The sequence below is a fragment of the Seriola lalandi genome, unplaced genomic scaffold, assembly GCF_002814215.2.
Source record: "Seriola lalandi dorsalis isolate HSWRI2012SDOR001 ecotype SW California unplaced genomic scaffold, Sedor1 jcf7180002054054, whole genome shotgun sequence".
Lineage (NCBI taxonomy): Eukaryota > Metazoa > Chordata > Actinopteri > Carangiformes > Carangidae > Seriola > Seriola lalandi.
In genome coordinates, this window is record NW_019524607.1 from 141656 (window position 1) to 162053 (window position 20398).

Genomic DNA, 20398 nt, shown 5'->3' on the forward strand with positions numbered 1-20398 from the left:
TTTTGTGCACAACTAACTCCGTGTTTACTGGTCTGCTTGCAATTTTCACAGTAGAGTTTTGCCAAGACCACACAGAAAAACAACAACAAAAACAACAACAACAACAAAAACTGACATGTTTTTGAATAAGCCCTGCTTTATTTACTGCTCAGGCAAAATAAAAATGTTTCACATAATTATTCTGTATTTAGAAATGAGAGTGAAAACCATCTCAGTGGGTCCTTGTTCAATGTGGTTTACTGTGACTTCTGGGAATACGAACAATATGCCATTATTCTTTGAAGTAACTTGACAATCCAAAATTAGTCATTTGTCTCCTGATGTTCTCAGACAACTTGTTCTGTGCAAATTAAGGGCAGGCGGCCTGTCTGCAAGCGTTTTGTGTTGAGCGTGCTGGATCATACACCGACTCTCACTTACTTTAACACACTGTTTACAAAAGCAAAAACAGCCATGTACTATCCGTGCGAGTAGTACACACAAAACACAGACAAATGCCCCAAAGGTGACAGTTGTAACTGCTCTCGACACGTTATAATATCAACTCGTATCAGCTTGCCATGCAGCACAACACACTGCAGCGTGTTAATATCTTGATGAGGCTCAGGTCAGGCCTTCTCTGAAAACATGAATTCTCCACTTTCCTGAGGCCATTTGTTTTTGCACTCCCTAACCCCACACACCTATGCTTACACTGCTCTAACCTTCCTTGCTGCCCCTGTCTACACAATACAGCTGCCTGGGGGAGATCGCTTTAGAGAAGCGGTGACAGAAAAGTGAATCACAGTTTATGTTAGGTTGCATCTCCCCATGTAAAAAAAAAAGAAAAAGAAGAAAAAAAGTAGTGCTGAGCTCCATTGTTGCCTCTGGGGCTTGTGAAATGCCTCTTTTGTTCATGCTAAATTAATTTTTTAGGAACTATGAGTGAGGCTGAATCCCTGGTGTCGAGTCAAAGAAGAGGGTTTTATTCAGTGATGTGACTCTTTGGGAATTAAAAAAGCCAGATGTGATTTTTCCTGAGTGTTTATTAGAAGTAATTCAGATTACATTAGGACAATAGGTGAGAAGTATTTACTTTCATTTTTACTGCTTCATTGACTTACATTCACATTCACTTTAGTATCCCGATTTTAAGTCTGATCCCAGTTTTGATCACATCTGGGACGTGACATCTTTGTGGAACAATGAGAAACCTTGTTTATTCACCTCCCTGTATACATGACCCAGGTGTCTGATCGTGTGTGATGGTGCAGGTGTCTTTGACTCTTTCACATCCTGCTAATCTGTTGTTTCTGTAATGACCCAGTTACCTCAACAACAGAGTGTTAAGTCTTTGGCTGCACTCTGCACTCTGAATTAATTTCTCATCATGAGTATTGACATTGAAAAACTTCAATGTAGCTTGAGTTACCATGGCAGAGTGTCTGGAGCTCTCTAGTTTATCTGAGGCTAGAATATGATGTTTACATGCTCAAACACATAATTAGTCCTGGCTCGTTTTAAATGAGGGTTGGTTTTAAATGAATAGGCCGGCTAGTTGAAAACCAGTCAACAACAGTATTGGGAAAGGCCATGTGTCAGTTGCAGGCGTCATTTTCTTCCAAATAACAAGCAGTCTGACAAACGCACCAAGTATGCTTCATAGTTAACACAGTTTATGTGGATTAGAAAGGAATTAAATAACGACTGCCAATATGATTTACATGCGAGTTACTTGAGAGTAAAACTGTGTGTGTGCTTAAAAAAATGATCTTTTATGTTTTACTGTTAATAGACTAGAAATGATTCACAAGCCATGTCAATTGTCCATAAAGTTTTAATGAAAAAAAAACAGCAATGTACCCATTTAACAACAAAAGAAATTAAGAGAAATTGTAAGATTTCGAGAGCCAAGCTCTTATGTACAGCATATTGCACTAGAAAAAAGAACAAACATCCCCGGTCCTCCTCCAGTCCCTCCATCGCTCCATGTCTTGCGCTGTTTGAAAACTGTGCAACCGACACAGAGCAGTCCCAAAGATAACACAGCCAATGCTTTAACAAAAAACTGCTACATCTGGACTGGGTCTCACTTCATACGACACATGAATGTGAAATCCTTGAGACCACTCTGAACGTAAAGAAAGCAATGTGAAGACAATACAAACTCCCTGCACACAGGGCGCACGGGAGTCTGAAATCAGTTCCACTGTTCAGTTCATGTATTAAAAGAGATATTGTGGTTTTCACTCCATTAAATTACATTCAAACCTTTAAGATACAGATTATTTTTTTTCAGGAATGTTGGACATGCATTTTTACTCCATTTACATATATTGAAAAAGCCCTTGAACTGAGAGTGACACAGCAGACTTGGCAATATCCAAAACTAAAAATGCCACAACATTGAAAAAAAAGCCATTATAGAAAAGCAAAAAAGTCATGTTGTTGTAGTTCTTTCTTCGTCTTCTTACAAAAAGGTATGGAAAAATTTAGCTAAAAACTTTTCATAAAGATAGCAACAATAGCTGTGTCAAATTTATGTCTTATGTATAAAAACACCTAATCACAGCACTTGACAGTAAAGATGCACTCTTTCTTGGATATTCAAAAAACCGATCGAAGAAATTTGATATTAAAGACACTGAAGGTTGAACATATAACAAATGTTTCATTTGAGTCAGGGTTGCGATAGTGGCTAGTAATGACAGGCTCAGATCAACACCACATTCACTGAGTGGCTGTTCAACCCATCTCACATACAAATAATACTGGGCACCATGGTGGCTCATTCCTCCTTCAAATGTAAACCCACAGCCCTACTAGATTGTAGAAAATAAAGCACAAAAACCCAGACGCGCTGGGCCGATCCAGCATATTACAGATCTTAAAAAGTTTCAAGAATCTAGAGGGGAAGTTCAGCACAGGAGTAGAAAGAGAGAGGCGCAAAAAACAGTATACAGCTAAAAAATTGTTTCTTTTTTTTTTTTTTTCTTTTTTTTTTACAGTGCACATTGACTGCAAACAGTCGTTTCTGATATTGACAAGGATTTGCGTGGTGAAATTTCGCCGTCCGTGCTGAAAGATGTCAAAGGTTGAGCCTGTGCCTCGTGAGCTGATGTGAGGAATCAAACTGATTTTTATTTTGTATCAAGGCACAACAAACACGCTGTACTGTGTGTGCCAACTCTACTGTATCAGAGTACGTTGATCTCACAGAGCCCAAGTGAAACAAGCAGCTGTGACCAGTGACTTTGGGTAATTATGCCAAGTGTTGATGATGATGATAGTGTGGCAGGTCTGTTACTCACAAGGCACATTTTGTACATTTTGATTGTCTGTTGTTCACGTGATTTGTAAAGACTCACAGCATTCGTGTGAGAACGCACGAGGCACATGGCTTTAGTCCAACCTCCCCACACACTGGCATCAAACACACAACTGAATGCACGTCAACAATGAGAAGAAAAGGACTGTACACACTGAGATAGCATCTATACAGTAGCACTGAGCAAATATACACAAAATAAATTAGAATAAATTATCTCAAAGAAACTAAACAAAATGTTCTCAATAAGGACAGGGAGTAGTTAAACGTGACGTTGAATGAACAGAGGAGAGTGCAAGTATGAAGCTTTGGACTGAGAAGCAGAGAGTGCATCATAAATTGGTGTGAATTGGCTCAGCGTTCAGTGTTTGCAGGAAACAAACTTTTGGTTCAGCTACTCACGTAGTTAAAGAAGAAAAAACTCCAAACAATCTGTAACACACTTCCATGTTGATGTTGAGGGAAATGCTTTGGAAAATGTAAAAAGTTGAATGAAACGTCTTTGCTTGTTCAGCGCCGTCTACCACCTGAATAATGAACGGCTAAAAGCATGGATGGGGGTCCGCACTCAACGGCAGATTTTTAGCAAACACATCTCATAATAAGCATCAGTTATTTAACACGGTTATTAACTACTCCCTGAAGAAAACATAAAGCAGAAAAAAACCCATCAGTGTCTTCAAAAGTTCATATCATGAATCTACAACAGACTGAAATAATACATCAAATGAGGAATTTTTAACATCTTATTTAAAGTCTTTAAAGACTTTTTCCTTGATAAACCTTACATTGAGAAACAGTGGCTGTGTCATTGCAAAATGCTAACGTAGCAGTTGTCACACAAGGATGTATAAACTTTCTCCTATAGGCAGATGTGTCTGTGTGTTCGTGAAATGGTTTTTGAACTGTACAGAAGCTGTTTTTACTAAGTTCTCAGTGAAGCTTGATTTACAACTGGCGGTTTTGTGAAAGAAAGCACTTGAATAAGAGGTTAAACTTGGGATATCTCATATGTGTATTAGCACATCAGGTTTGAATCAGTGCTTGAGACATTTACACCTGGAGTGAAACAAAATGAAAAAGCATCTGTAACTTGAACCCAAAATGTGTCTGTGACAACGATATTTGTAAAGAGGCATATTTCACTGACAACACAGCCATATTTTGGGAAAAGTCCTTCTATGGATGTCAGTTTGATTGCAAAATGCAGCTGATCCCTAAGATTTTTCTTCCTTCCACTGGCTTGAATATTGCTCGCCCCTAAAAATGTCGATAAATGTCATCTCTCTCACAGGTGACCCACAATGCAGCAGAGGGCAAAATTGCGATTGTCAATCCAGCCAGAGAAAGAAATCCTGAAACGCTTTAGAAAAGGATGAAATTTATCCAAAGCCTTTCAGCTGTCTGATTGTTTCCAGTTCCCTGATTGTAATCTCACAAAGGAGATTTGCTTGACTTTGTGCTTATTTGGTTTCACAATTACTGCACATTTTGGAAACAGTAAGCACACACTCCTACAAACAAATGATCACAAATTGAAAGAGTAATCACGATTACAATGTCAGATCTTGAAATCTTCAGTACACCTATATTCAAGTATACATGCGTTTATCCTTTCAATCAACAAGATCTGAGTCTACACAGTGGGTCGTTAGGCCACTTCTAATAACATGAGTGGTACTGGAGATGGACAGGCTGATGGATGACACCAGGAAATAGACAGAGGTTGACATAATGTCCCTAGGTCTACAGTGGAAGCTGATAAAACACGTATCTAAACTGACCAACAGTGCAACACCAGTGTGTAACACTGCCACAATGTCAGGACAACCATTTTCTAATTAGCCAGTGTGGAACAGTAAAAGGTAAGTACAGGGCTTATTGTTTTTTGAGAATAAATTAGAAATGTGCCTCGAGTCCTCAAGGTTTTAAGTCAGTAACTTCAGCACAGAAATGTCCATGTCCACAGTGTTGTGCCAAAAAAGTGGCCTAATCTTAAAAATGTATCTCTTTCATATGATATCCTTGATGCAAAAGAGTAAGTACTGTGGCAGGAGAGAATAAGGCATTCCCTGGACTGATGGAGGTCCTTCAAGACTTGAATTACCAAATAAAAAGAGCAGTTTACTGTACAAAATAGGTAATCTTACAAATATTTCGAAAATATCTCTTCAAACACAATGGCTTCTTCTTGGAGAGGCGGGAAAAAAATGACAAAAGAAAAAAAAAAAGAAAAAAAAAATTGTATTCAGTCTCCGTCCAGCGGTGACCAGTGTTTTCTTCATCTCATCTTCATTTTCAATTAGAAAACAAAATCCAAACCCGTGTTCCATCTTACAGTGCCATCTCTAAAAGTCTGGTCCCTTGTTTCTTCTGAGGGAAAACAAGGGCCGAGGCAAGGGGCCAGCAGGAAGTCCCTTCATCTCTGCTCTCCTCTCAGGCGGGGGACGAGAGCCTGTCTTGGAAACAGAAAGCCAAACAGGGCCATCGTAAGGCGCATCCAGGCAGGCAGGTTTTGTCTCTGGTGCCTCATGAACTACAAGGACACAGAAAAAAAAAAGGGTTATTAGCATCAAGCAGGGCCATATGTTCAAACAGGTTAATCACTATGCTCGTCAGGCTTTCATCAGTTAAAAAGAAAACACTATTCAAAGTCTTATTTCGTCATTACAGGTTTTTGAGGTAAAGCCTTGTGAACTGTGGTAAACCCTGTGAGCTAAAACGATATGACCAAGAAGACTGAATGTTTCCACAACATTAGGCTGTGTCTAGCAAACATGTCTGTCACATGCATATCCTGCATGAAACTTTGGCAGAATCTACAGTATCGGTGCAGGGGCTCTCATGCCCAGACACAACATAAATGTAATGTACTTGTTCATTTAGATGTTTCCTTGACTCAAGAAGCTGATGAAAGAATGAAAAGGACCAGGCGAACAACTGTAAAACAAGACATGTTTAACCCACAGGAGCTGCCACTTATTTTAATAATATCACTCTATCCTCCTCCCTCACGTTTGAGACAGTCCCTCTTATTAAATGTTGCACTGTTGACTTCTCAACGAGGAGCTCAAAGTGAAATGCTTTCAGAGAACATGCTTCCTATTTCATCACAGCTCTCTTGTAGCAGCAAAGTCAGCTGAGTAATTACCAAAACAAAGCAAAGGAAACTGAAATTTCTCCCACCCATGGAGCTGCCTTGTCTGTCATTTTCTATTGGGGTGTGTAGCCCTTGTGGACTACAGACAGATGAAGGGATTCCTGCTGCATCCTGCAATCTCCTCTCTCCCCCTCCTCATCTCTGATGCCACACAGCTCCCACTGGCTTTCTGAACAGTTGCACTGAGATATTGCAGCCTGTTGCATAAGCATTCTTGTTACGATCTCTCTCTCTGTCTCTTCCTGCTCTCTCCATCAAGGTCTCTACCAGCCTAGCAATCAGAGTCTGCCACAGGCTATTTGATGCAGAACTAGCAGACTGAACTGAATTGAACCAGCACCACTAAATGTAACCCTAATTGTCCTTAATTACCTTAATTCTACACTGCTGAGCTTATTTAAACAGCACCCTGGTTTGTTCCACATGAGGCTCATCTTTCTGCTCTCACTTGCGTAGGTAGTGGAGAATGGCTCGTGTTTTGTTTGCCATTTTTAGATTAATGCATCCTAAGCAATTATGAAAACAGACAATGTGAATTTTTTGCTGTTCCACTTAATGTTAGGATGGGCTAACTTTTTCCCCCCTGATATAAAGCATTAACATTTTATTGCTCACAAAGGTAGTCAAAACGACTCAAACCACAAACACAATGTGCTCCACATAAACAAAAACCCACACATTAGCCCACACCAGCAACTTCTGCTTGGAGAAACGAGTGAAACGGTCTAACAATAGCAGCAGAGAGCGTACAGAGAAGTGATTGGATATCATGAAGGATCACTTGTGATTATTCTCCCTTTGGAATATTCCTACAACAACAGTATCAGATCCTGGAGGATAAAACCAACTCGAGCGCAGACAGCGGGCAAAAAAAAAAAAAGAAAAAGAAAAAAAAAGAAAAAATTCTCTCTTATCTCTGTCACAGAGTTACACACACAAACCAAAACACACACAAAGACACACACACAGAGGCAGTCAGTGGGACAACTGAGGTATTGTGGGTAGCCGTCATGTTACTGGCTGCGTCTATAAGTGTGTGAGTCAGACTCTATTTTTAGACAAGCATATAAACAGCCGGCCAAGTCTACCCAGACACAGACATGCTGCTCGCTCCTGTTCGTGACAGTCACATCGATCCCACCTGCTCTTCCTCAATCTTTCTAAAAGCTCAAACCATATATCCCTTTTTTAATGTCTTTCTCTCACTCTTTATTTCTGTCTTCTTTTTTTCTCTTTTTTGTTGACTCTGTTGACCACACAGTTTCACGTTATTCAAAACTTATCAACCACACCTTGTTGTCAACACAGACCCCACAGCAAAACAGTCGCAGCAGCAGATAAGAAACTTGATACCCCTCCCAGTGTGTTTGTACTCATTAACTAAGTCCATGATCATGTGACCAATGTGAATTCTTAACTCTGACCAGTAAGTGCTTTTTAAACACTGGTGCAAGTTCCAATCTGACCTGTTATCAATCCCACTGTGATGCCAAACATGTTGTGGGCTTTGTCGTGATCCAGGTACGGCTGCGATAGTATAAGTCTATGGATATCTGTAAGATTGTGACATAATTCCTGCCATGTTTCCATGTGGATTTTATTTCTTGACATGCACAATTAACTGCACATCATGAACTACACAGGGTATGCGTGCTTAACTACTCCCTCGGGAGCCTTGCAAACAGTGAACCTCCATGCTCAATTCCCTTCATCATCCCTAAAGCCTTCACAAGTCCCAAATTGCTTCATGCTTCATGTGCTATGTTGAGTATAAGGAATTCATTTGAGGGGGAAAAAAAGTCAGTCTACTTTCAGGTAAAGGAACAAACTGACTTTTAAACCTTTAAATTGAAAAGTGAAGACAAAGGAATAAAGGGGGCCTGGTCAGAAACAGGCTGAGTGTCGTTTCTTCTGCTCTATCCAAAAACATTGGGAGAATTCAAACACATGGCATGAATTTCACTCCTTTGTTTTCTTTCTTTTTCTTCCTCCTGACTGTAATGACAAGGTATCAGTGCTACAGTGACAAAGAAAATTGGCAGCATAGTCTCTAACCCTCCACCCAGACTGAGGTACTGTTTCAGTGTTTTACAATAAAAAAAAATGACCCTGACCACAATGAGTTAATAACTGGATATTGACAGTGAGAAAATCTGCTCCTGAGACATTCTCCTATGTCTCCTATGTTACTAAATCATGCCTTACTAGTGATTTAGGATTTATCCTTCAGTGAGGCCAAAAAAGTGGTTGAATCACTGCACAGGCTATTTTTATCCAGTGCGGGGTGGTGGCCAATCCAGATGGCAAAATGCGCCTTTCTTCCCAAGAGTGAGCCACAAATTGGCACAAAGTAGCTTTGATTCATGTCTCTAATCAAGTAAAAGCTGACACACATACATAGTTCACATGTAACACACAAACACAAACTTTTTATCTGAAAAATATATAGTGTCTAAAATTACAGTCTGACTCCTAGTTGCACATTAGACCCAGTGTCCCTTGCTACCTTTTATCTGTGATATGCAGATAATAGAGAATTGAGTTAATAGGTTAGGTAATATCCATTTTGTCTTTGAAGCGATATAAGTCCTCTTGTGTACATGATGTTTACACTTTGACACTTAAAAGTGCATACAAGCTTAAAAGATGGTTGTTTGAGGTAATGTATGGTAATGTCATTGAAGGTTCCTCTTCACTGCTTGGGAGTGAGGCTTACCAGTTCAACATGATCCTGTTGGAACTTGTCTCCAATCTCCCGAAGTTTACGGCCAATTTGCGCCTCGACGCTCACCCCTGCCTGCTCCTCGGGCCTCTCTGCCATCCTGTCATCTTCCTCCCCTCTGCCCTCTTCCTCCTCCTCTTCAATCTGCCTCTCTCCCCGGTCCTCCATAGGCTCAAACTGAGCGGGGAAATGTGAGCGTAATCCAGCGTTGCCTAAAAGGAAAACATCAAGCTTCTTAAAACTTGTGTTGTTGTCGGATCTTTAAAATGCTCAGACGTTGTAGTTGTTGGCAGTGCCGAAATGAATACAAGGCAAAGAGACATCACTGATATCAGCAGTATTTGATATAAGTAGATTTCAGTTCAGTGAAAGCACTAATGTTTTCCTTTTTGATCTTAAGACCAGACAGTGAACACACTGCAGATGGTTAAGATAAGACAAATGATCTTGATGACTATTAATGGCTTCAAACACTGCTGTGTCTGGCCAGGTTAGTCAAATATACAGTATCTAATTTACCTCAGATCATCTTGTGGACAAATTACAAGGTAGACACTCAAAGTACAACTGAAGAGTCCACAAACAAGAAAGAGAGAGAGTGTTGGTAGGCGGAAATCTCAAACACCTTATTAAATGAACAACAGCCTCAGTGAACTGCCGCCTTTCTGTGGGCTGTGTCACTGAGTTTACTCATTGCCTCTAGCATGCGCTGCTGCAGTCATGCCACTTGGAGGGAAAACAATTGTTTTTATGTGTTATCATTTGTGCAGAATGCCTCACAGAGGAACGTAATATGTCTAAGAAAGTGAGTGGCCTGGGCCGTGTTTGGGAGAAAAAATGGCACCAAGCCAAGCTCATGACATCCATTAGTGGTTAGATTACAATGAATGACAAGGGTAATACCAGTCAGTGGTGCTTATGTATTGATAATTTTAAACCCAGAACAACATGTACCTCTCACACACTGACAATGAGTCAACAAACAAACAACCTTCTACTTCAACATTCATTCAATTCAATTAGTGTGATGTCACACTGATTTGATTAGACATGGGAAAACAATATTGGATTAAAATAGATGGACATATTAGTGTGGGTATGTACCTTTATGTATGCATGAAATTATTGTTGATGTTGTTGTTGTTTTCATTTTTTAAGGAATTGCAAATATAAAACATAAAACAATAAAATGGCAGGAATTTGAGGATTATATAGCAAATTAACTAATGACATATTCAGAAATAATTATGTAATATGATAAATGTACTACTACAGAGAAAACAAACAGTTTCTTTGAATGGCATGTTTTTTGAAGTTCTTGGCATGTATATTATACTATGACGAAATCTCCCAGTTACAAGTAAAATTAATCTAGGCTTGTCTGCTTTACAGTAATAATGAATAGTGGCATTTAGTTTGTCTAATAGCTCAAGAAAAAAAGGAAACAACAATCTCCTGCTCTCATACCATCTGAAAATGATCAAATCAGAGAGAGATACATTCTCTGAGAATCTTAACATATTCATTTTGGTACTGGGGGACAGTTCCCAATGAGGAACCCACCAAACAAAAAGAATGACTAATAGTGTGAGGTTACACTGTGTGTGCGTCATTCAGTGGCATACACAATCCGTAGGCTCAGAACACTTCAAAATATCTCATCCCTCCTTACCGTGAAAGGGTATGCGAGGCTGCCAGTGCAAGCTGCAGGGCAGCGTGTTGACGCTGATGCTGTTGTTGTTGTGACTTTGCAACGTGGGCACAGCAGCGGTGACGGCAGTAAGGGCCTGTCCGGCTGCAATCGGTGTGGCTCGGTCTTCGTATTTGACGTCCCTAAAGGACGTTCCCCAGAGGTTCGAGATGGGCTGTGACATGTCCTCCTCCTCATCATCCATCCGACGCCTCAGCGGTAAACTCCCTGGAGAGAAGAAGGGGACATGAGATAAAAAACTTTAGATTGAGATAACAAAGATGAAGTATGTGTGTTTGAAATTGTTTTGGTAGTGCACATACTGGGCCTCACTCATACCTATGTGTTTATGATCTTTGACTCGCAGATAATTTGGGTGTGATTTGTTTAAAGACCAAACAAAAAATGCCAAATATCATTATGTTTTTAGTGGAAACTGCCCTCTAGCAGATGGAAAATTATATAAGCCTATTTACATTAAATGGAAAGAAATCATTAGTCATTATAATACCCACTAAGAGGCTTATGTTGTGTGAGCTAATACTGAAAACAAACAGAGATGAATCATCTCAGAGGCACAGATGGATCTAGTAATGTAAATGCATATGCACAGAAAGGCAAGAAACATACAAGAGGCCAGATGTACAGCCATCATCTCTTTTTTTTAACACAGCGATGAGTAGCAACAGGAGCCACACGTATGGAAACACCCTGTGTAGGGGGACCCAGTGGGCGGCTAAAAATGCTACGCCAGATTTGCCACCCTCCTGCAGCTGATTTTGCCAAGCTGTTCTTGAATATGTGCCAAATTGTAATTGAGTGCCAAAAGATACACGAAGATGCTTTTTTTCCCCTCAGAATTACCTTAACAGTGTGCCACAGGGCAGAGCACAGTCAGAGGATTAGGTACCTCCTGCACAATTCTGCTGCTCAACATTAAGACCTATGCTCACTGTTTCCTGTCTCTCAAACACACATTGGATAGTTGCCTGTCTACTCTATCAACACACACACTCAGCAGCAGGTGGTGCATGAGTGAAACCTCAGTGAAACCAAAGTTCTGGCTAGACTGTCATGTGCTGCACGCAGCAGCCGTTTCATGAGGGAGATAACGAGTTTCACTCCATCCTCAACTGTGCCTGCTGAGAGCAAACACTCACACTCTCTTCCTTGTTGGCCACATGCCACAATCTGAACTACTGTTTCATCTTTTTGTCAAGGGTGGCTGTCTTTTCCTTTTGTTGTGCAAGTGGAGACAAATGGGCTGGGTTGACTGGCAAATGCAAAAAGTTGAAACTGGATACACTGGTATTGTGTTTGCTGAGTGAGGCAGCCGGTTGTATATCTCTTTGTGAAACTGTCCCTTTGCATGATGTCATATCATATGGAGTCAAAGGACGAAACTGTGGAAAAACATTGTTTAGCCAGGCCACGTCATTTACGCAATATGTATGTCTTTAAATCAGATTGTCTATTTAATGGTAAACCAAAATTTAATTATTGACCCACACATCCTCTGGCCTCCAATATTTCCAGGGCAATGAAATTGGTCCATTTAGTGAGTGCACACTAAGTAATTGTGCATTACTAAAATTCAGCACAGCCCGAGATTGTATTAACCTCTCCTCATGGCAAGTTAAGCAGTGCTTAATTAATGGTATCCAAGCAGAAGGGGCATCTCTGTAACTGTGCAGCAAGTTTCACTGAGATCAAATGTGAACTTGTGTTGTGTGTCAATGACAATGTGAGCCCTGTCTTGAATTTCCACTGACAGACAACAGAGGACTGGTGGGTTTACCATAGTGTCAGACACAAGAAAAAAACAAACATAGACAGGGAGACACACAGAAAGACAGCACACACTTACACACACTGCCTGGGGCTTCAGAGAGGCCTGGCAGCTACCACAGTGCTGGTCAGAGGCTGAGAGCTGGAGCAGAAAGTGGCTCCCTCTGCTGCACCATCTGTGCATCAGGCTCCCCTCCACCCACAGCTCGGGCTGGGGGTGCACACAAGGTGAGCTCTGCTGCGATTTCACCTACTGTCTTCATGTAACTAGCAATACATGTCCTGTGGATATCAGTGTGCAAGTGACATGCTCCAATAAAGCCATGAACCCTACTGTACCAATCCCTGAGAAAGGACAAGAGCCAATTCAGCTAAATGGTCAATTTGTACAGTGAATGATGTTTTGTTATAGAACTATTGTAACTGCACAAACATAATAATAACTTACAGGTATTTAAATTAGATTGTTTCAAATTAATCATATGTGGGCTCCGGACGACCACCGGAGATGTGCTGTCTTTATCCGCATCAGGAGGACACTGCCCTGGGCAGCTCAGTGCGTAAACACGCCAGGACCGACCGCTCTTCACTGTAGACACAAAATCCACAAACGGGCAGCCCTCGCGGCTTCTACTGAAGAAACGTGTCCAAACACGATGCTGACACGCTATTCAACAATAACAACATCCTAAACTAAAGTTGAGAATTTAAACTTAGTCGTTTTCACTCTCACAGCTTTTTTCACGCTTAAAATGAGGCAATACAACTTGAACCTGGACAATGGCTCATTTTTACTCGTGATGGCGACAACAAACAAACCAGTACTATTGCAGAAATATTTCGGACAGTTTTATAACTGTTACTCGCTTGGCTCCCATTATCCTCTGACACTTTCTCGTCACTTCGCCTGACAACTCTTCCCCAAAACAAACACCTCTGAGATCAGAAGCCGATATGTTCACTCACTCAAAGCAGATATTAGCTACTAATGCGTAAAATAAACAGAGGACACGCCATTTTACTGTGGTCTTCAACTGTGCTAATCAGTTGTAATATTGTGTACTGATAAAAACTACAAACCGACGATGTGTCTCAAAGTCCGGGAAAACATCTGCCGGGATGTCGAGAATCCACGCGCTGGAAGTGATGAAATGAACCTGTCACTTATTCACTTCGTCCGTTGAAATTAAAGACGAAAATCTCATTGATACGAAGAAGAGGACAGAAATACAGAAGCATTATAAATGCTCTCTGCCATATGCAACCAGTCTGGTAGGTCCGCTCATCCAGTCTCTGCCCGGGCATGACCAAGCTCCCCGCACATTTGTTGACAAACTCCCACAAACAGCCAAAGCGCGCGACGGTGCACTGAGATTTAAATTTTTTTGGAAGACGACCGTTACACTCACCGCCAGCAAACGCGCTTTCCGTTGTGATCGGTGGTATCTTGACAACCTGCTGGTACCTTGTTTCCTACGGTTTGTGGTGATGCTACTTGTATCCGTCCTTGCATTACAGCCACTCATGGATGTTTGCTGAGAGGAGTGAGGTTGTTTTTTTCCCGTGTCAAAACGGTCCGCCCTCATGCCTGGGATCCGCCCCTTAATAACGTGAAAGGAACAGAGTCAGCTACACAGTTGTTATGCAAATACAGCACACAGAAAGGATCAAAATGCAGCTATTTCTATAAAAAAAAAAAACGTATTACATTTGCATTTTAGCAAATAGGACGTGATTGAGGGAGGATTCAGGTCATTTACTTAAATAAAATGGGTAATATTTCACCGTAAAAATCCTCCTTTACCAGTAGAATTCATGTAATGTTACTTCAGTAATAGTAAATGAATAGTAACATTCACTCAGTGCAGAAAGATGACTACTGTGAGTCTCACACTATTTTATTGTATCATTAGATTGTTTTGTGATCATGTGTTTTTGGCACTTTACTGTTAAAAGCTGACTATAGGTGGTGCTAATTTTAAATACATTTAATGTTGGGTATTTTAATCTATAACAATGCATCATATCAGCTCATTTTATGTTTTGTATGAAAAATCTTAATTTGGAGTGGCCTCACTATACCTGACATGTAAGAAGTACAATATTTCCTCCTGAATTCTAAGTAGCATATTAAAGTGACATGGAAAGACTCAACTAAAATACAATCACCTTAAATTTGTACTTAATCTACTAGTAAATTTACTGAGTTACAACTACCCCGGTGCAATTAAGTTGATGTCCTCTTTTGCTAAATGAATCCATCATTTAAAACAAATACATATATAGCCTATATATGCTGCTCCTTTTGGAGATCTATACTGGTGTCTGCATGAGATGTTGAGCTGATGCTGTATTGTTGTTGAGGTGGGAAAAAATATTATGCCTGGCCCTTTAAGAGAACAGTCCTCCTCGCTACCATAAGCTGGTGACACGCAGCGGACCAATCAGATGGTTTGTTTTGGTCCCGCCTTCTGTTTCGTGTATCTTGACACGTGGAGGGGAAAAAACACAAACCCAGATCTGACATGTGACTGCTTTCAGCGCTCAGCTCAGCTGATTGGGAGCTGCTGCTAGATAGAGTGATAGCACCCACCCAATTGCCGGAGTCGTTGTGATGATGATAGGTGTACTGTCAAGGCAACAAACAGGTTCACAAATTCAGTGGTCACACATGCATGTCAGTGAAACCGATTAGCAAACTTAAACTCACAAATCGTGTCTTATCACATAGAATGATATTCTCTGTTTGTATCATGCAAACATCATAACATAACATAACCAGTGGTGAAGCGTAACTGTACATACTGTACTACTAAATACTTCTACTTGACTACATTAAAGAGACAAATATTTTTACCTCACTACATTTACATGACAGCTTTCTACCAGTAACACTGCAGATTATGATTTTGCATACAAAACCTGTTTGTGATCAACTTATAAAATACAATACATTGTTACAGTTGAAATTACCAGCATCTACACATAACACAATACTTTCAAGCATTGTATTACTGACAACAGTAATAATGCAAAAATGTAATAAACTATGCAGAAGGGCCCTTTCCCTCTGCATAATGGGTGCTTTAACTTTTGATACTTTTAAGTACATTTTGCTGTAAATAGAGCTCTACTATTACTAATGTAACATAACATGACATGACACAACATAACATAACATAACATAACATAACATAACATAACATAACATAACATAACATAACATAACATAACATAACATGGTAGGATGTCCTTAAATGCATCCTAGCTTGACAATGGCTTGACAACAATGTATTGATATAAGCATTGAGCCATTTTCAGTTCAGCCCCTTAGGGCATCCATTGTTGGACATGGTATCCTTTTCTGATGGATCTACAGTGACAGTGGAATAAACAGCAGCCATGGCTGGTGACCCTCACAGGGTGCAGGGTGGGGGCACGCCTACGCATGGCATCACTCAAAAGAGGAAGAAAAAAAGTACAGTGAAACGAAGTCTGATCTGTAAAAATGGGTTATTGAGTGCAAAACAGCCAGGCAAGAAGAGTGAGACTATTTGATCCATGGTGTGAGTCAGATTTTTCCCAAGAGACAATTTCTGGATGAAAGCAGATGCTGTTGCGTGGAGCATTGGTCAGCCCGTGCAGGATGTTAGGATGTTATGTTTTCACACTGTCCCACTCCTTTGTTGTACAGCTGGTAACGTGTGAAGTGTGATTTTCTCAAGTTTCCTCAAAATTCCCATGCACAGTTTATTGGCAGACTGGCAAACAACCCCTGCTCTGCCTTGTTTAAGCTGCTGCTTGACGGCTCCCAACCCCCCATCCACACCAACCCCCTCCAACTCCAATCCTGCAGCGAAAAGGACCCCACCCAAAATTTGGAAGAAGAGATCAGATGGTGGTTGTTTTTGCTCGCTCTCTATTACTCTCTCTCTCTGTATGTGTTTGTATTTGGGGGAGGTTGTGCTGTAAACCTCAATAAAGCTCATCAGTGGTCAATCAATGAACATTGAAGCAGATTGCATGGATAGGAACAGAAAAAAATAAAAGCATGTTTCAGTTACTTTGCTCTAAAGAAGCCATCTCCTTCACTCGGTGCAGCTTGACTGCAGCCACATAAATTAAATCTTCTCATCCTAACAAGTGTTAAACTCCTTTACCATTGAAGCTGCATTATGCAAAATAGGCTTACTGACTGGTTGCTAATGCAAGTATTGCTACTTCTTCAGCTACATTGACCCAATGACACTGAACCTGAGGTTGCGTTTGTATTTCATAGACGCAACATGAAGAGTCAGGGAGGTGCCAAAAGCAATGTACTAAGTCATTTAGATGAACCTAAGTTTCATTTGGGCGGCAAACTATACTATTTTGTCTGTTGTTGACTGATGTTTTGAGATTTATGATTTGAAGGACACTGCTGTGTTACGCGAATAATTACTAATAAATACCTCAACATGAAAGCACCTTTTGTAGAATATAAAGGGAGAACGAAAAAATAAAACCCACGGGAATTTAAAAGTGAAAAACATCAGTTTTGCAACAGTTTGATGTGGTTTTCAGGCATTTAAAGCTACTTTTCAGAGGTGGAACCTTTCAAAAGTTAATTAGTCCACTGTGTGCTGCTTTTGGAAAAACAAAGAAATGAAAAAAATCGAATTGCCCATAAGTATTTCATTGCTTTTTTTCTCCCCCAAGTTCCCTTTATCAATAACTAATTAGTGTTCCCAAACAATAGCTCCAAGAATAGTACATTTCAATCACAGTCAGTTATCTCATTGCCAATAGACTCTGTTGTGTACTGTAGCTTTTCATCAGTTAAACTGCAGTTTGGTGAAGTCTTGTTGTCTTTCTGAACACAAAGCTGTTAACCATATTTGTGTTGCACATCAGATTTTTTTCTGTTTTGGTGGAGAAGATAACATGATGTGCTGTCAATGCCAGACATTCACAAACACACACGCCATGCATTGTGCAATCTCATCCACTGTTTTAAGTCATTTGCCGTCTTTTACTTTCAAGTGCACAGCTTCAACCCCTTTGAAGAGGGAAAACAGCCTTTGTGTTGGCGCTGAACTCAGAACTTGTCATCTAAACTGAAACTTCCAGTACCTCTAATGTGTCAGGTGCAGTGGCAGACAATGTGTCCCAGCCCATTTTTATCCGAGCAATTTTCCCCAGTGAGGCAGTTACAAATTCTCCACAGTGAGTTATTTCTGACTACATGCTGCCAGCAGAGGTGATAAGGCTCTGGATGTTGAAATTTTTCAAAGATCACTGCATAATGATACAATTTGCTTTGTGGCGTTTTCCCTAATGGTGCCAGACGTCCAGACGCTTTGTCTTCAATCTTCAATTCGTTCCACACCCAAACAGCTCCATCAGTGTTTGTGCTCGTGCTGCATTTCACTTTCACATCACAATTTTATGGTTTCTAGCGCCCTGCCATTTAATTATCTACCTAAATCCCTGTTTTAGGAGTCTGTTTCTCACAAAAATTGATTGTGAAATTACGTGACAGAGATGCCAAGTTTTCACAGGTTATTGGAAACCTCTGTCCGCCTCCACCCCTCCTCCTGCCAGTTCTGTCAACACCTCTTGATTTTAACCACAGGTACAGTGGGGGCTCAGCCAATGAATGCGGCTCTCCCAGAGTTCATCCAAAGGTAACACATTTGAAGCCCAGAACCACCCGGGGGAAACACATCCCTACGATTATGCGTATTTTGACACCACTTTAATGCCACGAATTAAATGAAATCCTATACAGAAATAATACCGAGCACGTTTTGGATGAAGTGTTGTATGGTAATGAATGTGTTATTATACTGTGTCTTTCAGTTTGTCTTCACATGTTTCCAGCTGTGATGGCAAGTTGCAGTAAATGAACACTTAATGATTACTGAGCAGCAGCAGCAGCAGCTCAGGTGGTAAACAAACCATTTGTCAGGCAGACTGGCAGCCTGATGACACCTGTGCAACATCCAAAACAACTCCTAAATCCAATTTGCAGGTGTCCTTCCACCGGTGTACAGCCACAGACTATTGTTGTCACATTGTTATTGTTGGGTATGCTGTTGGCTGTCCCATATACTGAAATCCAGTGAGATTTTACTCATCATTTGTTGTGATTTTATTCTATCATATAACAACACACACATTATACACACCCATTAACCTGGGAGTAGTGAGTCAAAGGCAACCAGACTTGTTTTGTCATGATAACAACTTGCTACTTATCTAATAGGAACATCACCAGGTCATCAGTCACAACTGAACAGGAAGTCCAGCTGCGTTTGACTCATTACTCTGAGATAGATGACTAAGATTGTTCATAGACATACTCTGCACTTACTCCAAATGACCTGAGAAACTATAAAAAAAAAAGAAGCTGTGATGTTGCATGTAAAATAGCTGAGTCATAACAGACAACTTTTTGAATCACAGGTAACAAAGGGCTCTTGAGCAAACCACCAGACTGCAAAACTGTTGCACAGACCAAAGTATGGACATATGTTGGAGAGCTTACTACAACGTAAAACTTATTTTCGGAGCTTTGGCCAACATTTCTAATATCATGACAACACTATACTCACCAGAAGCATTGCTGAGTTTAGGAACGAGACAACATGGCTATAACAAAACCTGACCAACACCAAGTGGTCAGAAAATCACAGTTTGACGGCAAACCGACAGTTTATCCAGATTATGTAAACCTGAAAGCCAAAACCACAATCTTGGCCTAACCTTAACTATACCGCTGTTGCCATGCACAGTTAGTATAGAAAGTGGGAACTTTTAAAACATTTGCATTGAAAGTAAAAAAAAGAAAAAACAGTTGTCAGTGAAGATAATCTGGGGTTTTGCAGAACTGTTGTCTCGTCTGGTGATTGTGTTGGTTATTTTAACTGTGTGCACTCAAGAGGCAATAATGGGATTTTGGGAGGACCATGTCAGATGTGATGAACTGCTTCCCCTCTGTTGACAGAGGGGTTCAATGGGGGATGGGGGGGGGGGGTAACATGCTGGTGAAAGATATGTCTGAGTTCGTTTTTTTAGGGTGTGGGAGTCCATGCTATTCTGCAAAACACCAAGACAGTAAATCTTGTTACCTTGCAGTCTTGACATGTTTTGAGCTCTGACAGAGCTCACAAGTTCAGCTGCCACTGAACAAGATGTACACCAGCATGTGCTTGTGCAGTTTTTCATCTCTGCTTTTATACAGTTCCTCTTCAGAGATGTCACACAGTTTTCTAAATACTTCATTGGCTGTTAAAGTGTTGGTAAGAAGGTGCTGTGCAGTGGATCAAAAAAAAGAAAGAAAAATTATTGAAGGAAGGAGACATGGATGGAAATAGAGTTGGAGTTGCTCTTGTTTCTACGGTAACTGTCGATGGGGAGGTACCAGGGATGAAAGTGGAGGGAAAACAAACCTCCCCATTCCGATGGCAACAGCACAGCAATTGGTTCTCGTTTCCTGCGAGGACAGGAAGAAAAAAAAACATAACAAGGTCCCCTAGTAGCCCAGGAGACACAGTTCGATGTTGCATCAGAAAGCAAGAGGCAGGGCAAAATGAACACGCGCTCGCAAACATGCACACTCGTCTTGCACATGCACATACACACACCCACTCGCTCTAACACACGCACACACAATCACATGCTCCACTTCACCCTGCAGCCGCCCCTCCCGCTCATGCTCTCCCACTCTCCCGCCAAAACATCTACAGC

The 20398-nt window shown here is 40.7% G+C and overlaps 1 protein-coding gene across 2 annotated transcripts; it reads right to left on the reverse strand.

The window, feature by feature from the left end:
* Positions 1–1798: 1798 nt before the first annotated feature.
* Positions 1799–14212, reverse strand: bmf2 (BCL2 modifying factor 2). Of its 2 annotated transcripts, none has more exons than XM_023403010.2 (4): positions 14077–14212; positions 10862–11107; positions 9184–9401; positions 1799–5843 (listed from the first exon to the last, which is right to left on the reverse strand). In XM_023403010.2, exons 2-4 carry the CDS (start codon positions 11082–11084, stop codon positions 5727–5729), a joined length of 558 nt encoding a protein of 185 aa, XP_023258778.1. In that variant the 5' UTR covers positions 11085–11107; positions 14077–14212; the 3' UTR covers positions 1799–5726. The 2 variants fall into 2 exon arrangements, with proteins under 2 accessions (XP_023258778.1, XP_023258777.1); XM_023403009.2 differs by lacking the exon at positions 14077–14212 and adding an exon at positions 13748–14002.
* Positions 14213–20398: the final 6186 nt, after the last annotated feature.

Bases quoted from the DNA above. Each gene is read 5' to 3' on its own strand.
- bmf2 (XM_023403009.2), bottom strand. From the start codon at position 13,778: ATGTTTTCCCGGACTTTGAGACACATCGTCG. The intron at 11,108-13,747 runs GTTTGTAGTTTT...TCTTCTCTCCAG, and splicing joins GACTTTGAGACACATCGTCG to GGAGTTTACCGCTGAGGCGT. The intron at 5,844-9,183 runs GTAAGCCTCACT...GTGTCCTTGTAG, and splicing joins AACAGGATCATGTTGAACTG to TTCATGAGGCACCAGAGACA.